Source organism: Eurosta solidaginis, chromosome X (genome assembly GCF_040869045.1).
Source record: "Eurosta solidaginis isolate ZX-2024a chromosome X, ASM4086904v1, whole genome shotgun sequence".
NCBI classification, from domain to species: domain Eukaryota; kingdom Metazoa; phylum Arthropoda; class Insecta; order Diptera; family Tephritidae; genus Eurosta; species Eurosta solidaginis.
Window position 1 is genome coordinate 20,076,465 of NC_090324.1, and position 22,048 is coordinate 20,098,512.

General features: G+C 35.5%; 1 protein-coding gene across 6 annotated transcripts in view; it reads left to right on the forward strand.

The window, feature by feature from the left end:
- The window catches only part of unc-13, a 4,182,017-nt gene that overhangs the window by 44,867 nt on the left and 4,115,102 nt on the right, over positions 1-22,048 (forward strand). For 5 of the 6 annotated variants that reach the window (XM_067757836.1, XM_067757834.1, XM_067757838.1 and 2 more), the window contains exons 2-3: positions 18,409-19,623; positions 19,699-20,001. In XM_067757836.1, the coding sequence (XP_067613937.1) occupies positions 19,044-19,623; positions 19,699-20,001 (883 nt within the window). In that variant the 5' untranslated portion in view covers positions 18,409-19,043. Of the gene's footprint in view, positions 1-18,343; positions 19,624-19,698; positions 20,002-22,048 lie in introns of all 6 variants that reach the window. The other variant, XM_067757835.1, reaches the window with a different exon arrangement.

Sequence of the window (22,048 nt, forward strand, 5' to 3'; positions counted from 1 at the left end):
TGACAAAAAGCACACATACACGTGCATGTACATGCATGCACATGCATGAGGGTGATGGTGTGGGTGGTTATAAATTAAGTCGAGTATCGAGTATCGATTTGCAGAGTTGTATTGGGGGGGATCGCAATCAGGTGCGGAAAAGTTAGGCATCCTGCCTAAACAGGGGGTAATCCTTAGTTCCATAGGTGGACGCCGTTTCGAGATATCGCCACAAAGGTGGACCAGGGGTGACCCTAGAATTTGTTTGTACAATATGGGTATCAAATTAAAGGTATTAATGGGGGTTTAAAAGGGAGTGGTGGTTGTTGTATAGGTGGTCGCCTTTTCAAGATATCGACATAAAGGTGGACCAGGGGTGACTCTAGAATGCGTTTGTACGATATGGGTATCAAAAGAAAGGTGTTAATGAGTATTTTAAAAGGGAGTGGGCCTTAGTTCTATAGGTGGGCACCGTTTCGAAATATCGCCATAAAGGTGGACCAGGGGTGACTCTAGAATGTGTTTGTACGATATGGGTATCAAATTAAAGGTGTTAATGGGGGTTTTAAAAGGGAGTGGTGGTTGTTGTATAGGTGGTCGCCTTTTCGAGATATCGCCATAAAGGTGGACCAGGGGTGACTCTAGAATGCGTTTGTACGATATGGGTATCAAATGAAAGGTGTTAATGAGTATTTTAAAAGGGAGTAATCCTTAGTTCCATAGGTGGACGCCGTTTCGAGATATCGCCATAAAGGTGGACCAGGGGTGACCCTAGAATTTGTTTGTACAATATGGGTATCAAAAGAAAGGTGTTAATGAGTATTTTAAAAGGGAGTAATCCTTAGTTCCATAGGTGGACGCCGTTTCGAGATATCGCCATAAAGGTGGACCAGGGGTGACCCTAGAATTTGTTTGTACAATATGGGCATCAAACGAAAAGTGTTAATGAGTATTTTAAAAGGGAGTGGGCCTTAGTTCTATAGGTGGACGCCGTTTCGAAATATCGCCATAAAGGTGGATCAGGGGTGACTCTAGAATGTGTTTGTACGATATGGGTATCAAATTAAAGGCATTAATGAGACTTTTAAAAGGGAGTGGTGGTTGTTGTATATGTGAAGGCGTTTTCCAAATATCGACCAAAATTTGGATAAGGGTGACCCAGAACATCATCTGTTGGATACCGCTAATTTATTTATATATGTAATACCTGCCAAGATTTTAAGGGTTTTTTATTTCGCCCTGCAGAACTTTTTCATTTTCTTCTACTTAATATGGTAGGTGTCACAACCATTTTATAAAGTTTTTTCTAAAGTTATATTTCGCGTCAATAAACCAATCCAATTACCTCACCATGTTTCATCCCTTTTTTCGTATTTGGTATAGAAGTATGGCATTTTTTTCATTTTTCGTAATTTTCGATATCGAAAAAGTGGGCGTGGTCATTGTCGGATTTCGTTCATTTTTCATACCAAGATAAAGTGAGTTCAAGTAAGTACGTGAACTAAGTTCATTAAAGATATGTCGATTTTTGCTCAAGTTATCGTGTTAACGGCCATGCAGAAGGACAGACGAACGACTGTGTATAAAAACTGGGCGTGGCATCAACCGATTTCACCCGTTTTCACAGAAAACAGTTATCGTCGTAGAATCTATGCACCTACCAAATTTCACAAGGATTGGTAAATTTTTTTCGACTTATGGCCTTAAAAGTATTCTAGACGAATTAAATGAAAAAGGGCGGAGCCACGCCCATTTTGAAATTTTCTTTTATTTTTGTATTTTGTTGCACCATATCATTACTGGAGTTGAATGTTGACATAATTTACCTATATACTGTAAAGATATAAAATTTTTTGTTAAAATTTTACTATAAAAAAAAAAAATTTTTAAAAGTGGGCGTGGTCCTTCTCCGATTTTGCTAATTTTTATTAGGCGTATATATAGTAATAGGAGTAACGTCCCTGCCAAATTTCATCATGATATCTTCAACGACTGACAAATTACAGCCTGCAAAATTTTTAAATTACCTTCTTTTAAAAGTGGGCGGTGCCACGTCCATTGTCCAAAATTTTACTAATTTTCTATTCTGCGTCATATATTCAACTCATCTACCAAGTTTCGTCGCTTTATCTGTCTTTGGTAATGAATTATCGCACACTTTCGAAATTTTCGATATCGAAAAAGTGGGCGTGGTTATAGTCCGATATCGTTCATTTTAAAAAGCGATCTGAGATGAGTGCTCAGGAACCTACATACCAAATTTCATCAAGATACCTCAAAATTTACTCAAGTTATCGTGTTAACGGACGGACGGACGGACGGACGGACATGGCTCAATCAAATTTTTTTTTCGATCCTGATTATTTTGATATATGGAAGTCTATATCTATCTCGACTCCTTTATATATGTACAACCAACCGTTATCCAATCAAACTTAATATACTCTGTGAGCTCTGCTCAACTGAGTATAAAAAATGCAAAATTACTCGCGCACAAACAAAAAAAAATTATTTTTATACATATAATAAGAATGACGCTGACATAAAATAAGAATGACGCTGAAAAGAAATAATTACCCAAACCACCTCATATCGGACCTAATACAATACAAATTACATGAAATGCAACAGACCCCAAATCAATCACCAACAACAACCAATAAAGAAACAAAGCAATACCATATTGTCACTCACATTCCCAGGCTAACAGAAAATCTAGCACAAGACATAATTAAACAGCAAAATATCACAATAGCCTACCGATCTAACTACACGTTATCAAGATGCTTCACAAAAACAAAAACCCCACTCAACATAGAACAACAAAACAACGTGGTTTATAAAATAAAATGCAAAGGAACAACGATGAAAATTGCAATAAAATTTACATAGGCACAACTAAGCGCGCATTGAAGCTGATATTAGGAAGCAAAAACAAAACACAGCTCTCTCGCAACACGCAACAACACACAAGCATATGATTGATTTTGCAAACACGAAAATTATAGACAAGGAAGCCAAAGAAAAAACACGATACACATTAGAGAGCTTACGGATTTTGCAAAACAGAGATAAAACGATGAACAAGAAAGAGGACACAGACGGTATCGCGGCTAGCTACCTATTATGCTTATGAGCTTTAATATTATTTAGTTAACTTTAGTATGACAAGTGTACCACATTAGATGGTATCGTTTTTAATTGTAAAAATCAGTTTTTTGGTTTAATGACAACAATCAATGTCTAAATTCGTATTTTAGCTTCAATGTTTAAATACCAATGTAAGTGAATGTTTTCAATTTATTGGCGTATGAAACTATGTTCTTCTAGAGATTATTTTAAATCATTAACTGTTGTTGTTTGGTATGTTTTATTGTTAAAAATATAGATCCGCCCCTGAAGATGCCAAGGAAAGTTGGCGAAACGTTGGGCCATAAGGTGAAATAACTCGTTTTATTTGCACTCAACCCATTTAGATCGAACGAGCTTAAAAATACACAAAAAAAAAAAAAATTATTATTATAATTAAAAATTCTCTTTTTTTTCTTTCGAAGCTGCGCGAAAATCACTCGAACACTTGCATGTGCTTTATCTAAATTTATTATTTAGCACGATAAACAGAAAAACTCACCCGTAGTTATTTTTTTTATTTTTTGTTTTTGGTGTGTGAAGAAGGTGAATATGCAGGTATGTATGTAGTATGTTCGGCACCTGTTGGCTTAAGTGTTCCTCTTTGATATCAAAGCTCTTTTTTTACACGTACTTGTTTGTTCGTAGAACGGCTACGAATGACCATGAACACAATTGGCGGGAATAAAACCAATTGTGTTTTGCGAAAAAAATAAAAACAAGATAATTAGTGTTTATACATAGAAATATGTATAACAATTAAAATATGTCTTTATTTCGTCAATATTAATTTAGTATCACAATAGGAATTTAGGAACTTTCGTTTTTGTTTGTATGAAATACTCCAAAATGTAAACTCGGCAAACGGAGGAACAGCTGGTGACTTGTTGGCAGGCAAACTAAATCAGAGCCGACGGCAACTTCCAAATCGCCACTGAACCCCGAATTTTCTCTCTTAACGAAAGAAAATGCTGGATCAAGAGGACGATTGGAAGTTAGCCGTTGCTTGCTGATAAACGAAAAAATAGTTAAATCGAGGGCGGCTACCCGGAAGGAAATTAATTAGGCCACTGGCCTAAACACTACTCTTAGCCTTCAATTCAAGATGTTACGATCTTAATTACGAACTCTTTTCGTAAAGTTATGGCTATTTTAAATTATGAAAAGTGCATTGAAATTTGATACATAACTTAAAATAGCTGTAACTTTACGAAAAGAGTTCGTAATTAAGATCGTAACATCTTGAATTGAAGGCTAAGAGTAGTACTAAATGATATGATTGGAGAAAGAAATCACCAAAAAATGTTGTACCCTGTACAAGATCTCAAAAGTGGGGGAAATCCGTTTTTTTTTTATCTCAGAATTTCTCCGGTTGACCCCACAATTTTTTTACATTTTTCTGTTTCTCGATGCTTTGAGCACGAAAAAAATATATCTCAGCTTTGGTGCAAACAATTTTTAAAATTTTGTAAGAATCTAATTAATGAATTACATTTACTTAAAATTTCTAATGATTATTATAGAATCATTAAATTAATGCAATAAATTAATAATTTTTTTATTTAAATTCCGTAGCATTCTCTTTCTTGCTGTATTGCATTTTTTTCACCAGGCGGTTGTTGGCTTGATGAAAGAAGGGCATATTAGTCCTTTCAAAGTCCTCATCGGAAGAGTTGGCAAATTTTTGATTGTAAGCCTCTGAAATAAAAAGATTTCAATTATAAATTAAAATAATAATGGGCATGTAATAGTTACTCTTCAGCGCTCCCGTTGTACTGAGCACTCTAATAGATTTCTTGTTGGACGTGCCCTTCCAAGTGAAGTGCCTGGCAGCTTCATCGCTAATCACTTTTCGCCCCACCATTTTTATGAAGCGTATGGAATTGCCACAAACTATAGTTTGAAGTTCAACAACCTAGAGAAAAAAGAGAGTACGAAGTATACAGTTGAATAGAATATATAAATAAAATAGTTTATAAAGATCTTATAGTAGAAAATGTTTATGGAAATGCCATTTTAAAAAGCTTTATATGAATCAGGCTGTACATATCGTCGCTCTCTAGCCAGAAACATGAATGTGCATTTTTTCTAAATCGAGTTAATGGGTTCACCTGTTAACAAGCGAGCAACGATACATATATGTTGCTATATAGTTTACGTTATATACTATACGTTATGTTATATATATATATATATATATATATATCGTTAGCTTAATGTGAAAATGTGCTAAGTCAACTTTTACGAATTTTACAGGAGACGAAAAAAAATGAATAAATTTTGAAATAACCTTTTTTTTCAAAACTGTGAATGAGGATACCTTAGTTGCAATGATTTTGATTGTAGAGGCTTTGAAAAAGATAATTAAAGATCATGTATGCCAACCCAGCAGCTATTTTATGACCTAGCACAATTTCCGCACTCAATTTTTTCTTCTGACTTAGCACTTTTTACTCAATATGTTTTCTCATCACTCCTCATCTTTAGTGATAGAAATAAAACACTAAAACTATATATTTCACAAAAAATACTATTTATTTGTCAAACTATTTCTAACGGTTCTGATCTGGACTCTTTTGCCGGATGGTGCGCAGACAATAATTTATATTTAAATTCAAACAAATGCTGTGATGTGTCTTATTCCAAAAAGACAACTGCCACATACTTTATCTACAAACTAAATACTAAATCTCTTAATCGTTGTCAAGAGAGTAAAGACTTGAGAGTAATTTTTAACTCTAAACTCTCTTTTTCTAGTACCATTGACTTCGTTGTTTCAAAATTTGTTGCAATGGTTGGGTTAAGTAGCTTTACACCAGTGACTTTAAGGACCCTCGCATCATATACCAGCAGGCGCAAATTGCTTGGTCTTCAGGCTTTGCATGATAGAACAATTTGAATCTCACTCATGCTTGTCTATAATGTAATAAAGGTTATGTTTCATTGACAGCCGAGGCTCTGGCGACCCAAAGTCTTCATCGAACTAGGCGGTGGGGAGGACGGGATGGTCTAGAAGGTTTAATGTGGTCATATAAATCGCTCCCGAGATGGTCGGCCTAGTGCTTTAATAGTACTTTGTTACCGGAACATACCAGATCTATATGCGGCAAAGGACCATCAACAGCGGCCCAAAGCCTTCGGGGAATGTCTTTATCGTTAATACAACAACAACAACAAAGCATATACTTTTAGACTGAATGAATAAAATAAGTAAATAAAATGCGCGCACAAAGAAATGAATAGTAATTTAGATTGACATTATTGACTGGTTGACTTAGCACATTTTTTTTGAACAGCTGACGACTTAGCACATTTACACATCATTGCAAACAGCACGTAAAAATTAAAAATTAAAATATTTTTTCTTGTGATCGATGTCTTTTGAATTCAGTTTTAAAACTGCATTAAAATACAATTTTTCAAAAAAGTGACTTAGCACATTTTCACATTAAGCTAACGATATATATATATATATTAGGGTGGCCTTTAAAAAGGATGTTTTCGAATTTCATTGCTTCCAGGGGCTCAAACTGTTCCAAAAAAATTCCTGAGAATTTGAGCTCTTAATAATTAATTAATTAACTTTTCACTGAGTTATAAGATTTTAAAGAAAAAAAAAAAAAATCCATGTGATTTTCATACAAAATTCAAGTTGACGTGCGGACTATCTAAACGTTAATACATATTATGCGCTCAAACTTTAAGGGAATTTATTTTTATTTTTTTGGAACCGTTTGAGCACCTGGGAGCAAAGTCATTCGAAAACATCACAGTTAAGGGCCACCCTAATATATATACTATATAAACCATAGCCGAAATCAGATAATTTTTACGAAATCACTAGGTCATTAAACTTACTTTCAGATGACTGTATGCGTGATTCAAACTCCATGAAGTGCTCAACTGTCTTAAACGGCTCCTTAGGAAGTATGGCTTTGGTTGCGGCACTTTTTCTCGTTGCATTGCTTTTTGTTTCCTCCAGGACTCGTTTTAAAAGTTTTTGGGTTATTTTGTGTTCTGTAAATAAAATAATATTAGTTAATTTATAAAGCTTTCTTTCACACCTATGTACTAGTTTTAATTTTTTATTTACTATACATGATTTTATTATTTATTTACCTTCTAAAATATTGTTTTTCATATTTTGCATGGACGTTTTTAAATAATTTTTAAATTCTTCCAAATCTAGAAAACGATATAACAATTTGTTAGGAAAACAATTTTTTTTAAGAATTACCATACTTACCTTGTTTCGTTAAAAGTTCTTCTTCTGTAGTGTTCGAAAATGATTTATTTAAGTCCATATTGACATTCTATAAATGTATAAGTGGAATAAATAAAAATTTATTCGATTCATAGTTTTCAAACATAACAATTTTACTTTCTATTTGATCTAAGGGATGTTTGAAATGAGAGTTGGAAAGTTTTAAGGTTTCGCTATATTTTATATTAAAATTTTATGATTTAATGGGTGTTTTGAAGAAGTCTTTCAAATCCAAGACTTCCCTCCCTGAAACTGCGTTTTGGAAAATGCTTACTATTTGATATATCTATCTCTCATGCAGTAAAAATTGTCAGGCCTTTTTGTGGAGAAGAAATATGATTTCGTGGTAATAGATTTTATTGGCCCACTATTCAATTTCCGTTTATAAATTTTATTGCAAGAGGGATTAGACCATCTTACACTTTCTTCTACAATTCTATTGTAAATTTGCGCTTCAATTTGGTTTTTCTTTTTACATTTCCTTTTAATTTTATACAAAAAGTTCTCAAATTTGAAAGCGCTTATTGATTCCAAAGAACCGTAATGCAGTACATCACTTGCTAAATGTGTGAGGCAGTGAAAGTTGAAGGTTAACAATTTTTTCTCGTAAAGACGTCCAACATTTTTTACGAATTCAGTTAAAAGTAAGTTAGCACATTAATTTTTTTCTATACACAACTTTGAATCTAATAGAATCCTAACTCCTAAAATTAGTAACAAAAAGTGAGTATAGCGTTCATCATCTAAAATGTCAGCCAGTACAAAAATACCTGTGTATAAAAGAAATGACCTTAATTCGGTGGCCTTAAATCTATCTATTTTATTTAAGCTTCGGAGACGCCTTGCGAATTCTTTGGGCATTTGGTTGCTCAAATATATACGTTTTTTATCCAATAATTTTATTTTTGATGTTGATAAGAATATATTTGTCTTTTTTCCCTAATCAAAGCTATAACCATGTTTTCATAGACAACATGCATATAATCATTTGGAAATGATTTGACAATGTCTATCGGCAAGTTTTCTATAAATATTGGTTGATCTATATTATGATGGTCGGTATCTCTCTCGATCGAAATTTTCCATCAGTTCGAGGATCGTGAGCTTCATTTTCAAAAATAACTCTGTGATCTACCCAGTCCCCTTTTAGGGTACATTTCAAACAACTTAAGTATCCTGAATGCCCTTTTATGCCAAGAATATACGCTCTTGCTGGTGCATCGCATATAAATGCTCAACATTTGACGGAAAATATTTTAGTTTGGAAATTCAACCCTGTTTCCATTAATTCACATAAATTTTCTAAATACGTATTGGGACACTCTGGTTTAGTTTCTCCACAAAAAGCACTTGCAACCATAACATCTGGCGTCCCATTGTCATTTATCAAAATGGGCCAAGTTTGCAAATCCGAACTTTCGGATAACGGGAGACCATCAACATTTATATTCAGGCTGAGCTCACCAGAATATGAAGAATATTTTACCAAAAAATCAGTTAATGTGTCCTTAAGCCCGTAATGTACATATTCTCCCGAATCCATTTTTTCTACGGGAGCAAATTTTGGAGTCGGTTTCAGAGTTCTCGCATCTTTTGGAAGCCCACAAATGCGCTTACCCAATATATTTAAAAGGCTATTGGCAGCTTCATTTGTAATATTAAATTATACTGCCCAACTAGCTAACTCATCATTTAAGTTGGACAAATCATCAGCAATCTCTTCTGAATCGCTTTCCGAGGAAGTTTCTTCACTTGAAAAGTTTTCCAAAAGAGTATTGCATGCAGCAGTTGACGTGGAAGGCTCCATTGGCAAACTTTCAACTGTTGGCGAGCGCTCCGACGGCAAAGCCACCACCTGCCTTACCTCACTTCTAACTTTCTTACGTCTATGCATTTTATTTGTTGCACATATGTATATTACATTAATTTAACACTTACAATATTAAAATTGGCTACTTCTCCGAAATATATGAACTAATTTGCTTTTTTCACTACTTTGAGTTTCGCTGCTATCCAATCTTTTGACAGATGATTTGCCAGCATTGCCACAAAAATAAATGAAAAAACGCGTTACAATCTCAAAAAATTTTAAGTAATATCTCAAATTAACCTCCAAGAGCAATCAATTTGAAAACTAACTTTGGAAAAACCATTTGATCTCCCATTGTTGTAAAAATTGGATTTCCATTTGAGTACTACATATTTCTCAAAGGTTGGAAAAAAGTTTTGCTTGTGCATATTGGGCTATTAATGTTCTTAGGAGTGTTGCCGCCAGCTTAGAAAATAATGTATTAATTTCTAAGGACAAAATGTATCAAAATATATCAGATGCATGAAATTAACAATTTTTAAAAATTTTTACTAATTTGAGTAAAATGCATTTATATACCGTCGCCGTCTTGCCAGAAGCTTGAATGTGCATTTTTTCGATATTGAGTTATTGTAGTAGCAAGCTTAAAAGGAAGTCACGTATTTTTACTGTCTAAATAGCGTGAATGTGGAAAACTGTGTTGATTTTTCAAAACCAATGAACTTTATTGTTCACATTTTGATTTTTATACATTCATATTTATGGCGAAAACCCGACTATGATTTAAAAAAAATTAAGTCTGATTATAATATTAAATTTACACGATCAGACTTAATTATAAAATTTGTATAACAATTTTTAATATTAGAGAAAAAATTGTGTAATTTCACAATTAATTTTCCGAAATAGGGAATCTTATTATAAAAAAGTATCAAAGTATCAAAACCCGAAATTTCAAGAAAAAGTGTACCAGAAAAGATACATTTGTATCAAAAGGGCAATTTAGTTTTTGCAAAACTATTTGGTCCCTACTGACAAAGTGAACTATATTTGCGGCTAAATAACTTTAATGAAAATATTTTTCTGTGAGTTAAGCTGGCTCGAGGTCAGGTGTAATAAAACACAAGAAGTTCTTGTATAACCGATATATTTCGATTACCTTCGGTAATCGTCCTCAGGGCAACTATTAACAATAAAAAACAACATGAAAATTATAATCAAACAAATATATCACAAATAACAATAATTTTTCTATTAGAATTTTATTAGGCTTTGCTGGTCTAGTGTGGTTAATCCAAGTAAAAACTCGTACTTTTTCTCCAACGACTTACTTACTTACTTTTTCTTACGAGTTTTTACTTGGATTAACCACACTAGACCAGCAAAGCCTAATAAAATTCTAATAAATAACAAACTGGTCAGCAAATTATTAATAAATAATTTTTCTAATTACATACATTTATTTTACTTTTTCACTGTCTGACGTGGAGTATTATACTGTTTATTTTTTGTCAACAAGTGTCTGTACGACTGTGCAGTATTATCAATATCTGTTTTGTAGTTAATTCGTATGTTTGAAGGTGTGTTAACGATATGTAACATTTCTAATGTGTACCTCTTCTTCCATTTCTCTTCTTTCTTTTTTCTTTCTGAGAAATAAGAGAAATGGAAGAAGAGGTACACATTAGAAATGTTACATATCGTTAAAACACCTTCAAACATACGAAATAACTACAAAACAGATATTGATAATACTGCACAGTCGTACAGACACTTGTTGACAAAAAATAAACAGTATAATACTCCACGTCAGACAGTGAAAAAGTGAAATAAATGTATGTAATTAGAAAAATTATTGTTATTTGTGATATATTGTTTGATTATAATTTTCATGTTGTTTTTTATTGTTAATAGTTACCCTGAGGACGATTACCGAAGGTAATCGAAATATATCGGTTTTACAAGAACTTCTTGTGTTTTATTACACCTGACCTCGAGCCAGCTTAACTCACAGATACATTATTAAAGGACACGAAAATATTTTTTTTTGGTTATAGCGGGTGAATAAATTATTATTGCTATTATTGTTTTTTTTTTCTTTTTGGTAAATTATTAGCATTAAAAAAATATTATAAAAAGACCTGAAGGAATAAAGCCATATACCTAAGTTATCCATAAAATGAAAACAAGTTTAAGATTACTTCTGTTCGTAATAAGGTACTATTCAAACAGCGGTCATTACGATTTTCACTTGAATTTTCCACCTGCTCGAAAAATTGAAAAACGACATCACTGTTCATGAATATCAAATAACGAATATGTCCATGAATGCAAAAGCCGGCTTCTTATTCGCATGCAAAATTTTGAAGAAAAAAGTGATTTGCTGCTTTTTTATACTCAGTTGAGCAGAGCTCACAGAGTATATTAAGTTTGATTGGATAACGGTTGGTTGTACATATATAAAGGAATCGAGATAGATATAGACTTCCATATATCAAAATAATCAGGATCGAAAAAAAATTTGATTGAGCCATGTCCGTCCGTCCGTCCGTTAACACGATAACTTGAGTAAATTTTGAGGTATCTTGATGAAATTTGGTATGTAGGTTCCTGAGCACTCATCTCAGATCGCTATTTAAAATGAACGATATCGGACTATAACCACGCCCACTTTTTCGATATCGAAAATTTCGAAAAACCGAAAAAGTGCGATAATTCATTACAAAAGACCGATAAAGCGACGAAACTTGGTAGATAAGTTGAACTTATGACGCAAAATAGAAAATTAGTAAAATTTTGGACAATGGGCGTGGCACCGCCCGCTTTTAAAAGAAGGTTATTTAAAACTTTTGCAAGCTGTAATTTGGCAGTCGTTGAAGATATCATGATGAAATTTGGCAGGAACGTTACTCTTATTACTATATGTACGCTTAATAAAAATTAGCAAAATCGGAGAAGGACCACGCCCACTTTTAAAAAAAAAATTTTTTTTTAAGTAAAATTTTAACAAAAAATTTAATATCTTTACAGTATATAAGTAAATTATGTCAAGATTCAACTCCAGTAATGATATGGTGCAACAAAATACAAAAATAAAAGAAAATTTAAAAATGGGCGTGGCTCCGCCCTTTTTCATTTAATTTGTCTAGGATACTTTTAACGCCATAAGTCGAACAAAAATTAACCAATCCTTTTGAAATTTGGTAGGGGCATAGATTTTATGGCGCTAACTGTTTTCTGTGAAAATGGGCGAAATCGGTTGATGTCACGCCCAGTTTTTATACACAGTCGTCCGTCTGTACTTCCGCATGGCCGTTAACACGATAACTTGAGCAAAAAAAACCCTTAAAATCTTGGCAGGTATTACATATATAAATAAATTAGCGGTATCTAACAGATGATTTTCTGAGTCACCCTGGTCCACAAATTGGTCGATATCTGGAAAACGCCTTCACATATACAACTACCACCACTCCCTTTTAAAACTCTCATTAATACCTTTAATTTGATACCCATATCGTACAAACTCATTCTAGAGTCACCCCTGGTCCAACTTTATGGCGATATTTCGAAACGGCGAACACCTATAGAACGAGGGCCCACTCCCTTTTAAAAACACTCATTAACACCTTTCATTTGATACCCATATCGTACAAACAAAGTCTAGAGTCACCCCTGGTCCAGAAAGGCCCACTCCCTCTTAAAATACTCATTAACTCCTTTCGTTTGATACCCATATTGCACAAACGAATTCTAGAGTCACCCCTGGTCCACCTTTATGGCGATATCTCGAAAAGCGGTCCACCTATAGAACTAAGCCCCACGCCCTTTTAAAATAATCATTAACACCTTTCATTTGATACCCATATCATACAAACAAATTCTAAAGTCACCCCTGGTCCACCTTTATGGCAATATCTCGAAAAGGCGAACACCTATAAAACGAAGGCCCACTCCCTTTTAAAAATACTCATTAACACCTTTCATTTGATACCCATATTGCACAAACGAATTCTAGAGTCACCCCTGGCCCACCTTTATGGCGATATCTCGAAACGGCGTCCACCTGTAGAACTAAGGCCCACTCCCTTTTAAAATACTCATTAACACCTTTCGTTTGATGCCCATATTGTGCAAACAAATTCTAGGGTCACCCTGGTCGACCTTTATGGCGATATCTCGAAACGGCGCCCACCTATGGAACTAAGGATTACTCCCTTTTAAAATGCTCATTAACACCTTTCATTTGATACCCATATCGTACAAACGCATCCTAGAGTCACCCCTGGTCCATCTTTACGGCGATATCTCGAAAAGGCGTCCATCTATAGAACTTAGGTCCACGCCCTTTTAAAATACTCATTAATACCTTTCATTTGATACCCATATCGTACAAACGCATTCTAGAGTCAACCCTGATCCACCTTTATGGCTATATCCCTAAATGGCGTCCACCTATAGAACTATGGCCCACTCCCTCATAAAATACTCTTTAATGCCTTTCATTTGATACACATGTCATACAAACACATTCCGGGGTTTCCCTCGGTTCATTTTCCTACATGGTTATTTTCCCTTATGTTGTCACCATAGCTCTCAACTGAGTATGTAATGTTCGGTTACACCCGAACTTAACCTTCCTTACTTGTTTTAATATAAATCAGAAAATAAGCCATTGACTTCTCTTTGGTAAAAGCGAGAAAACCATATAAGGTTTTCTGTTTTGAAAGCCTCATAAAAGCCCATGTGTGCTACTGAGATAGCATGCTATCATCGTATGAATTTTCATTTTATCACAATGTTCTCATGCAAAACACAGGATGACACAAATTCAACTGAAAGAGACGAAAGAATTTAAGCACAAAACACATTTCGAGCAGAAAATAACTACACACATTTTGACTAAATATATAATTTAAAATGGGTTGAAACATTTAGGCAAGCCGGGCTTTTCGGCTTATACGAAAGGCACGCCACTGATGACAACATATCGCGATGCGATTCTGAATTATTTCCTATTACTTGCATAAGTCTAGAAATAGCTCAAAAATGTTGATTAAAAAACATTGTATGATGGGATGATGCGAGAAAAAAGATGTTTAATGGGGTGCTTATCGTTTTAGAGCTTCGATATAAAAACCGGAGATTTTTTGATTAATACGAAAATGGCGTTGTATTGTGTTATGACATCTCTGACAATACAATTTTACTACACTTTCATAATCTCATTATTTAAGTTTTTTCACGTAATAAATTATTAAGAAACAAACTTTATCAATTATTTTATATAAACTGCTGCACCTTGGAGCCATTGATTTCAAAAACTTTCAAATGCAACGTGGCAGTTCTAAGAGATATCCAATTCGAGTGAAATTTTTGCTCGGCTTATTTTTAGACCATTATTTATTATATTCCACACAACCTAATATTTGAAAAAAAAGTATGTATGTATAACGAACGGCTTAGTGTCCATGCATATGTATTTTCGCAGAAACATAAACAATGAAAGCTTGGCAAGCAAAAACGAAAACACACGAAAAGAAAAATTTAAGCGAAATGTGCGCGTAAAAAGTTAATTGTTACAAAAAATATTTGGTTAGCTAAATGTCAAAATTTTCCATTTTTATTCCAATATCGAAAATTTTTACACTATTTTTTTCCACTAAATACTACATCAAATGCACAATCAGATAAAATTTCCCCTTCTTCAACATCGACTAAATAGTTTTTCAATCCACAATATGTATAAAATACAGTTGTGTTTGCAACAACACTCCTTTTACAAACTTCTTCAGGGTCTTATAATACTAATTCAAATCAAAAATGTCCCTTTCGTTATAAAGAAAATACCGTTCATCACATCGACATCGGAAACGTTAGCCTTAAAAATTTTAGCTTTTAATTTTAATGTTAAGAGAAGTCTCGTCGCGATTTTCGATTGCCCTATAAATTACTTAGGGGGATTTTTGATTGTTTAAACTTTAAAGGAAAGGTTCTTGGACTTTAAAGGATAGTACCAAAATGACCAGAAATACAAATTCTTTTAGGAAATTTATTACAGGTAAAAGCTCAGCCGCAAACGGTATGTGATGACTGTAAAATCTATGAAAAAAAATTCCAAAATATGTTTTCTGTTTTAGAACTATTATTTTGGGATAAAGTTGATGTAACTGATACGGTCGACCCATAAACGGTGGGTATAAAATACAGACCTTGATTTCTAGAGACGTTTTATTTACTGAAATAGAACAACCAATGTTAGGAGTAAACTAAAAATAACTTGCAGTCCAAACACACAGTGAACAACTGGGCAATTGGTGACAGGATTTGACTTCAATAAGGTGAATTAGAATTAGTTGCCGACTTAGGTTAGGGTAGGTTGAACTGGCCGGTCAATAAAGACCTCACATAGACTGAATGTGTCTATAGTGTTACCAGAATTTGTTTAACGACCAAACGGATCAACCCCAATCAGGTTGCAGGACATACGTTATAGAATAACTCAGTCCTATTGGCAAATACTAGCAGATTTCTAGGAGCCAGCTTAATTGCTGCTTCGAGATCTGACAACTCTGCCGCCCCTATTAGCTGGAGCCTTGACCTTGCGAGCGCAGGACATGAACACAGAACTGCTCAACCGTTTCTTCCTGCAGCTCGCATTTCCTGCACTTGCTGTAACTGACGAGGCTTACTTATAGGAATGTTACGCCAGAAGGTACTGTCCAGTCAGGATGTACATCATGAGCCTTAAGTTTTCTGTCTTCAGAGATATGAGCCACTTTGTGAGTCTAATATCGTAGACTATGCACATGATTGTCCACGCCTTTATTGCTTGATGGATCATATGCAACTCCTGTCTCCTTTTGATTTCTCCCAAGCGGATTGCGACGTCTATCGTATACTCAGCGAGTGTTGCACCCTCCTTTTCCAACTCATCCGCATTTTCGTTATGACCGGGAACCCAGTAAAGATGTATGGTCCGTCCTAAGCAAAGTGTTTCCAAGTTTTTAAGGCTCCCGTTATGCTAATCATAAATACTCTTTATACCCTCTCAAGTTTTTTGGTATACGTACTCTTTTGTGTAACTCTCCACCTAACAAGAGCCCCATAGTAAAGTATGGGTCTGACAATTGCCGTAAACATTCAATGAGAGAGTTTGGGTGATAGGCCCCACGTACAACCTAGCATCTTGTTTCATGCATACAGTGTCTTCGCTCTCTCTCCAACATGGAGTTTCCATGACAACTTACTATCTAGTATAACTCCTAGATGCTTTGCACTATATTATTCTTGCGGGGTTACCCCTCCAAGTTTAGGCTTAGTCCAATTATGGACCTTATACTTGGTAGTAAATAATACTAATCGGGTTTTCCGCGTTGGCGCTTAAACCTTTTTATTGCCCATTAAATTTTGGCACCGTATTAGGGCTGTAGACATGGTAACATAACTCTTCCGCCTCATCTGCTTATGGGAGCTGTGTGTTAAGTAATGCCTCAAGGGACTCTTCACTATTGTGCGACCATTTCCCATTTTTATGAGTCCCCGGGCTGCATCTCCTTAAATAGGACTTTCCTCAGTCTCGCCGTTTCGCTGGAGCTTTCTATGTTGGCAAAGAAATTCTTCCATGAAGCCGGCTTTGACCTGTTGATTTCGCGTTTATAGATCCTCAACAGATCCCTGTATTCGTGCCAGCATCCCGCAACTTTTGTCAGCTTAAAAATCTCTTTTACCTGCCCCCTAAAGAGACTCAGCTCATTACCCCACCATGATGGATTTGCTTTCCCTTGAATCTTCTCAGAGGAAAAGCTCTTTTGTACGCATTTGCCACTTAACTCTGTTATAGGTTTATCTGTAAGACTCGCCATTGAGCTGTTTATCTCACACCAAATTAAGCGCACTCCGCTCACGTAATGAATTTTTTTTGCTGTTTTCCGAGTCTGGAGGTCCGTTTATCCCTCCCCTGTTCGAAGCGTCTTTGTTAGACTCGCAGCATCATTGAGCTATTTGTCCACTTCCAAAACCTCCACCTCTACGTATTTACCCTTCTATTCCCCTGCTACTTCCAGACCCTCGTGATCCTTTTCCACCTCTCCTCATTTTAACATGTTTTGATCTCTTAAAGTGCTCAGCACCATTGATTTGGTCGTGCACCTCTGCCACTGCGCCCTTTCCCCGTCATTTGCCGCTGCTTTAACCGTTTTGGGGTTATTGTCCTGAGTACTCCTCTTTTTTAGGCTTGTCTCAGTACATTTTACTAAGCTGGGAGTGCAACAGATCCTTCGATTCCTTATTAATTTGAAGGATGTAGTACTGGCGCCCCTTCACGGGTCGGGATACGTGTTGTACCTTCCAATCCCATGTTATTATGTTCGGATTCTGCCGCTGCAGCATGTTAAGCGTGTCTTCCGCCTTTACCACTCGGCGTATCCAAACCTTGACCTTTGGTATCGTGGGGATCAGTGCTCTTCACCACCTTCAACCTTGCGCCTTCTTGTTTGTGTGAAGGTTTGGAACAACCCTCTGCAGCCATTCGTGTCGACTCAAAGCAGGAAAAAGAACAAAATATAAAGCTCTAAGCATTAATATTACTTTGGTTACGTACTTAAGAAAAAAAAAAAATTTGTATGAAACAAATTTCATTCGACTTATCCATTAGATTTGAAAAGAGCCATTGTGGCTTTCCTGGATCGTTCCTCCACATTTCAGTTCCAGTCAAGCTTCCTGTCTAGAATAACTCCGAGATATTTAACCTCGGTAGAGAGTTTGATTTCCTTCCCGTTTAGGGACGGGAGGGTAAATTCCGGTTTACTGCATTTGCGGGTAAAAAGCACCATCTCAGTTTTTTCACTGCTGATGCTGAGTCCGCATTCCATAGACCATGTGTTTGTTAGATTAAGAGCATTTTGCAAGAGTTCGCCAAGCACCGGAAGGTGTTTGCCGGTAACTGTCAAGGCTATGTCGTCGGCATATGCAATGACTTGGCATCCGGTGGGCTGTCGTATAGATAACAGAGCGTTCACCGTCAGGTTCGGCCAGGCATAAATTCTAAAACAAATAATTTATTTACTTTTAAAAATTTCAAAAAACTTCCGTAAAAATATACAAAACCGATATAAAAAAATTTAGTATCAATTAACTGATAAGTGGTTGGATAAATTTAGGTTCTTAATGCTTTTCACTGATGTCTCTTCTTATGGATTTAAATACGACATAAAACTCTTTGTAGTGCTCACAAGATTCGTATATAAAAAATCTTCATAAGGCAAAGATACCTTGTGCTTAGATGTTCCAAAAACACCTACATGTTGGCAGATACAATTCTAATAGACATATAAAAACCAAATTTGGTAGTTCTAGCACACTTATCATAAAGTGGTTACACTGATAAAAAAGAGCTAGGAAGTGAAGCAAGATCATTTAGATGACTTAAGCTTTATGGGTATCTAAAAACATTATTACCAATGTGATGTGTTGTAAATAAAAAATAAGAAAATGGCAACGTGCCGCTGGAAACTGCATCGTCTCAACTGCAGCATATGAAAATAATTTCGATGGACCAACTGACTTTCAAGCAAGAACGAAAATGGAACCCGAATAATTACAATTGGCTACTTAAATTGGTAGACGACCAAAATCAGTATAAAAAAAGAGCTGTGTCCACAGAGCGCATGCAAGTAGATAGTTGTCATGTCGTACGCAATGAGTATGCAGCAAATGTCCCGAATGAATTAAAAAGGTCAAGCTGGAAAACACTGCAGTATACAAAATTATTTAGAACATAAGTACGATAATCAAGGATTAGAACCACATCATGAACAGAATCAGCAAGAATTATTTCAAAGAACATTCTCTGAAAATATAATGGAACAGCGACATAAAATCAGTTCAACTAAATTAACCAAAACTGCACGGAGTTGTAATCATGATGCCCAACCTTTGGAGGCTGCTTTAAGTAGTAATAGGAGCAAACTTTGTAGTAAAAGCTGCGAGGGCTACTCTAGGATCAACAGCCATAATCAGGACATTTGCGGTGACTTTAGAATTTGTAAAAAAAGTAATGTTTCAGCTTGTAGTACACATGACAGTACAGCTACAACTGCTGGATTTGCAGGAAGTGTGATATCCATCACAAGTAGTCAGGTTTGCAGGACCCAGCACCATGCAGACTATATAATATCAGATTATATGGAAAAGATAGCAACACGTATTAATCTAATGGAGGCAGAGTTAAAATATGCTTGGCGTGCTCTCGACCTACTATCCGGAGAGTACTGCAAGATTTGGTCCCGCTTAGAGAAGCTTGAGAAGATATTAATTGAACAGCAATCTGTGCTCAGTAATTTGGTGGAATTCATTGAACTAAAACAAAAACAACAATTTCTATGCCTGAAAGATAATCGGAAAAAGCAGTACGATTTTAAATATGAGGAAAGACATTCAGGTACGAATGGCAAATCATTAAAAAATTTCGCTCCCCAATGTTACCCATTTACTTATTTATTTCATGACGAACAAGTGTTGATGCCAAATTTAGTGGGAAGTGAAGAGCAAGCGATATTACTTAATGCCTCACCAGGTGCTTTGTTAAAAGATTTCAATAAAATAGATCATCCCAAAAACTACAGCGATTTATTGGTGGAACTAAAAAGAGATACGATAGGTACACTGGATCCTCTTTCTATAAACAGTCAGTTTGAAGCTTTAGAAAAGTTAATCCAAAGAAAACTAAGCCTGGAGTACAATGAAACCGGAAACTACGATGGCGGTAGGACTTATTTCACACAGAAAAAATCTCCTATCTCTCCTATGTATGCACTTGGTAAGCAGACTTTAGTTTTGCAGTGCATAGCTCAGTGGACAAGGAAACGACTATTCAAATTGTACAAAAACAAAAAAAGATATGAAAGAGTTTAATGTTCACAGGGAAATGATTAAAAGGCCCACAGCAGTAATTTATAATTGCGGTCGGCCTTTTACAGTAGTGCAAAGTTTTAATTTATAGCTAATAACTCCTTTACTATTAAAATTATTTTCTTCGTGATGCAAGTTTTGGAGACTCAGTAGTGTGTAGATGAACCCAGACTCGCGTAACGGTATAAACGAAAAATTATTGTGTTATCGATACTCAAAAACTTAAATAAAAATAAATAAATGTAAGGCGCGATAGCCTCCGAAGAGATCTAAGGACGAGCTTCTCTTCCAATTTGCGTCGTGCTCCTCTTGATTTTCCCTACTAATTGGCCGGACGGGACCTACATGATTTTATGCCGACTCCGAACGGCATCTGCAAGGCAGATGAGTTTTCACTGAGAGCTTTTCATGGTAGAAATACACCCGGAGCGCTTGCCAAACACTGCCGAGGGGCGACCCCGCTTAGAAAAATTTTCTTCTAATTGAAAAACCTTATTTCTAAAATTTTTGATGTTGCTTTGCACGGGGTTTGTACCCAGGGCATCCGGTGTGGTAAGCGGAGCACGCTACCATCACACCATATATTTTGATTTGTTGATTATCAAAAAAAATTCATAGTCCAGTTATTTTAGGTTAAAAAAAGGAAAATATAGGAATTTGAGGGCATGCCCTTTATTTTTGCACCGTTGAAAATCACATTTATGGCAAAATTTCTGTCCTATTCTTAGTTCGTGTTTTGCGCTCTGCACGTGTTTTGCGCTCTGCACGTGCTTTGCGCTCTTCACAAGCCCTGCCTGGCATATTTCTTCGTGACCTCAAATATTTCTCAGTTATACCACGAAAAGCACGAGCAGTCGGTAAAACTATGCATCGTCCTTGAATTGAAATCTGAGACAAAGGTAGTACTCGGCCCATCGAAAAATCTGGTGGCGATATACTTTATACAATTATACTAACGCCTGCCTGAAATGAGTTTCACATTACTTAAAGACCTGGATGTTAGAACAAAGCTTCGGCCTCTATTGGTTTGAAATCTTTCAGATAAAAGAGTTTTCTAAATAGGACAGGGATCGAGGTATTTAGTAATAAATAGAAAGTCCATTTAGAGCAAGTGGAATCTGGTGACAGATTTTTTGGCAATGTCCCGAAGAGGTAGATTATTGAAACTAAGAACGTGTATCAGAACCCCTTGATAATTCAAGATGAGGGAGAAAAATATCCACTAGGTGGTCTAGGGATCGTTAAAACTCAAAAAGTTGTCCGAATTTGGAAATTCTGCTATCGAGTTTTGAGAAACTTCCCGATAACCCAGAGATCTGACGCCGTGAACAGAGCTTCAGGCTCTATTTTGTTGTTTTATTTTGGATAGAAGAGTTTTCCAGATGGGACAGGGATCGAAATATTTTTGAATATTAAGAAATTCCACTGAAAATATGTGCAGTCTTGCGATTGCTATTTGAGTAACTTTCAGTAGAGCCGGTCTCTTGAAACTAAGAACATGCTTCATAGCCCCATCACAATGCAACATGAGGGAGAAAAAAATTTTACTGGCGGCGAAAATGTAAAAAATTATCCGAGCCTGAAAGTTTTGCTTTCGTGTTTTAAGAAACTTCCGGATAACCAAAAAACCTGAGGTTCTGCAAAAAGGTTTACGGCTTAAGTTTTATTATTTAAGATAAAAGATTATTTTGGATGAAGCAGGGATCGAGATTTGTGGAGGTGATTAAAAAGTCCACTTAGACCATGTGGAACCTTGCTCCTGCTATTTAAGTTATTTTCGGTAGAGTTAGATTCTGCAAACTGAGAATATAAATTCATGACAATATGACTGTGAATATTAAAAAAAGTTTCCGACTATAGAAATTTCGCTTTCGAGTTTCAAAAAACTTCCCAATAAACCTGAGCCGAGAAACATTTAACGAAGCTCAGGGCTGTAATATTAAGTATAAAACAAT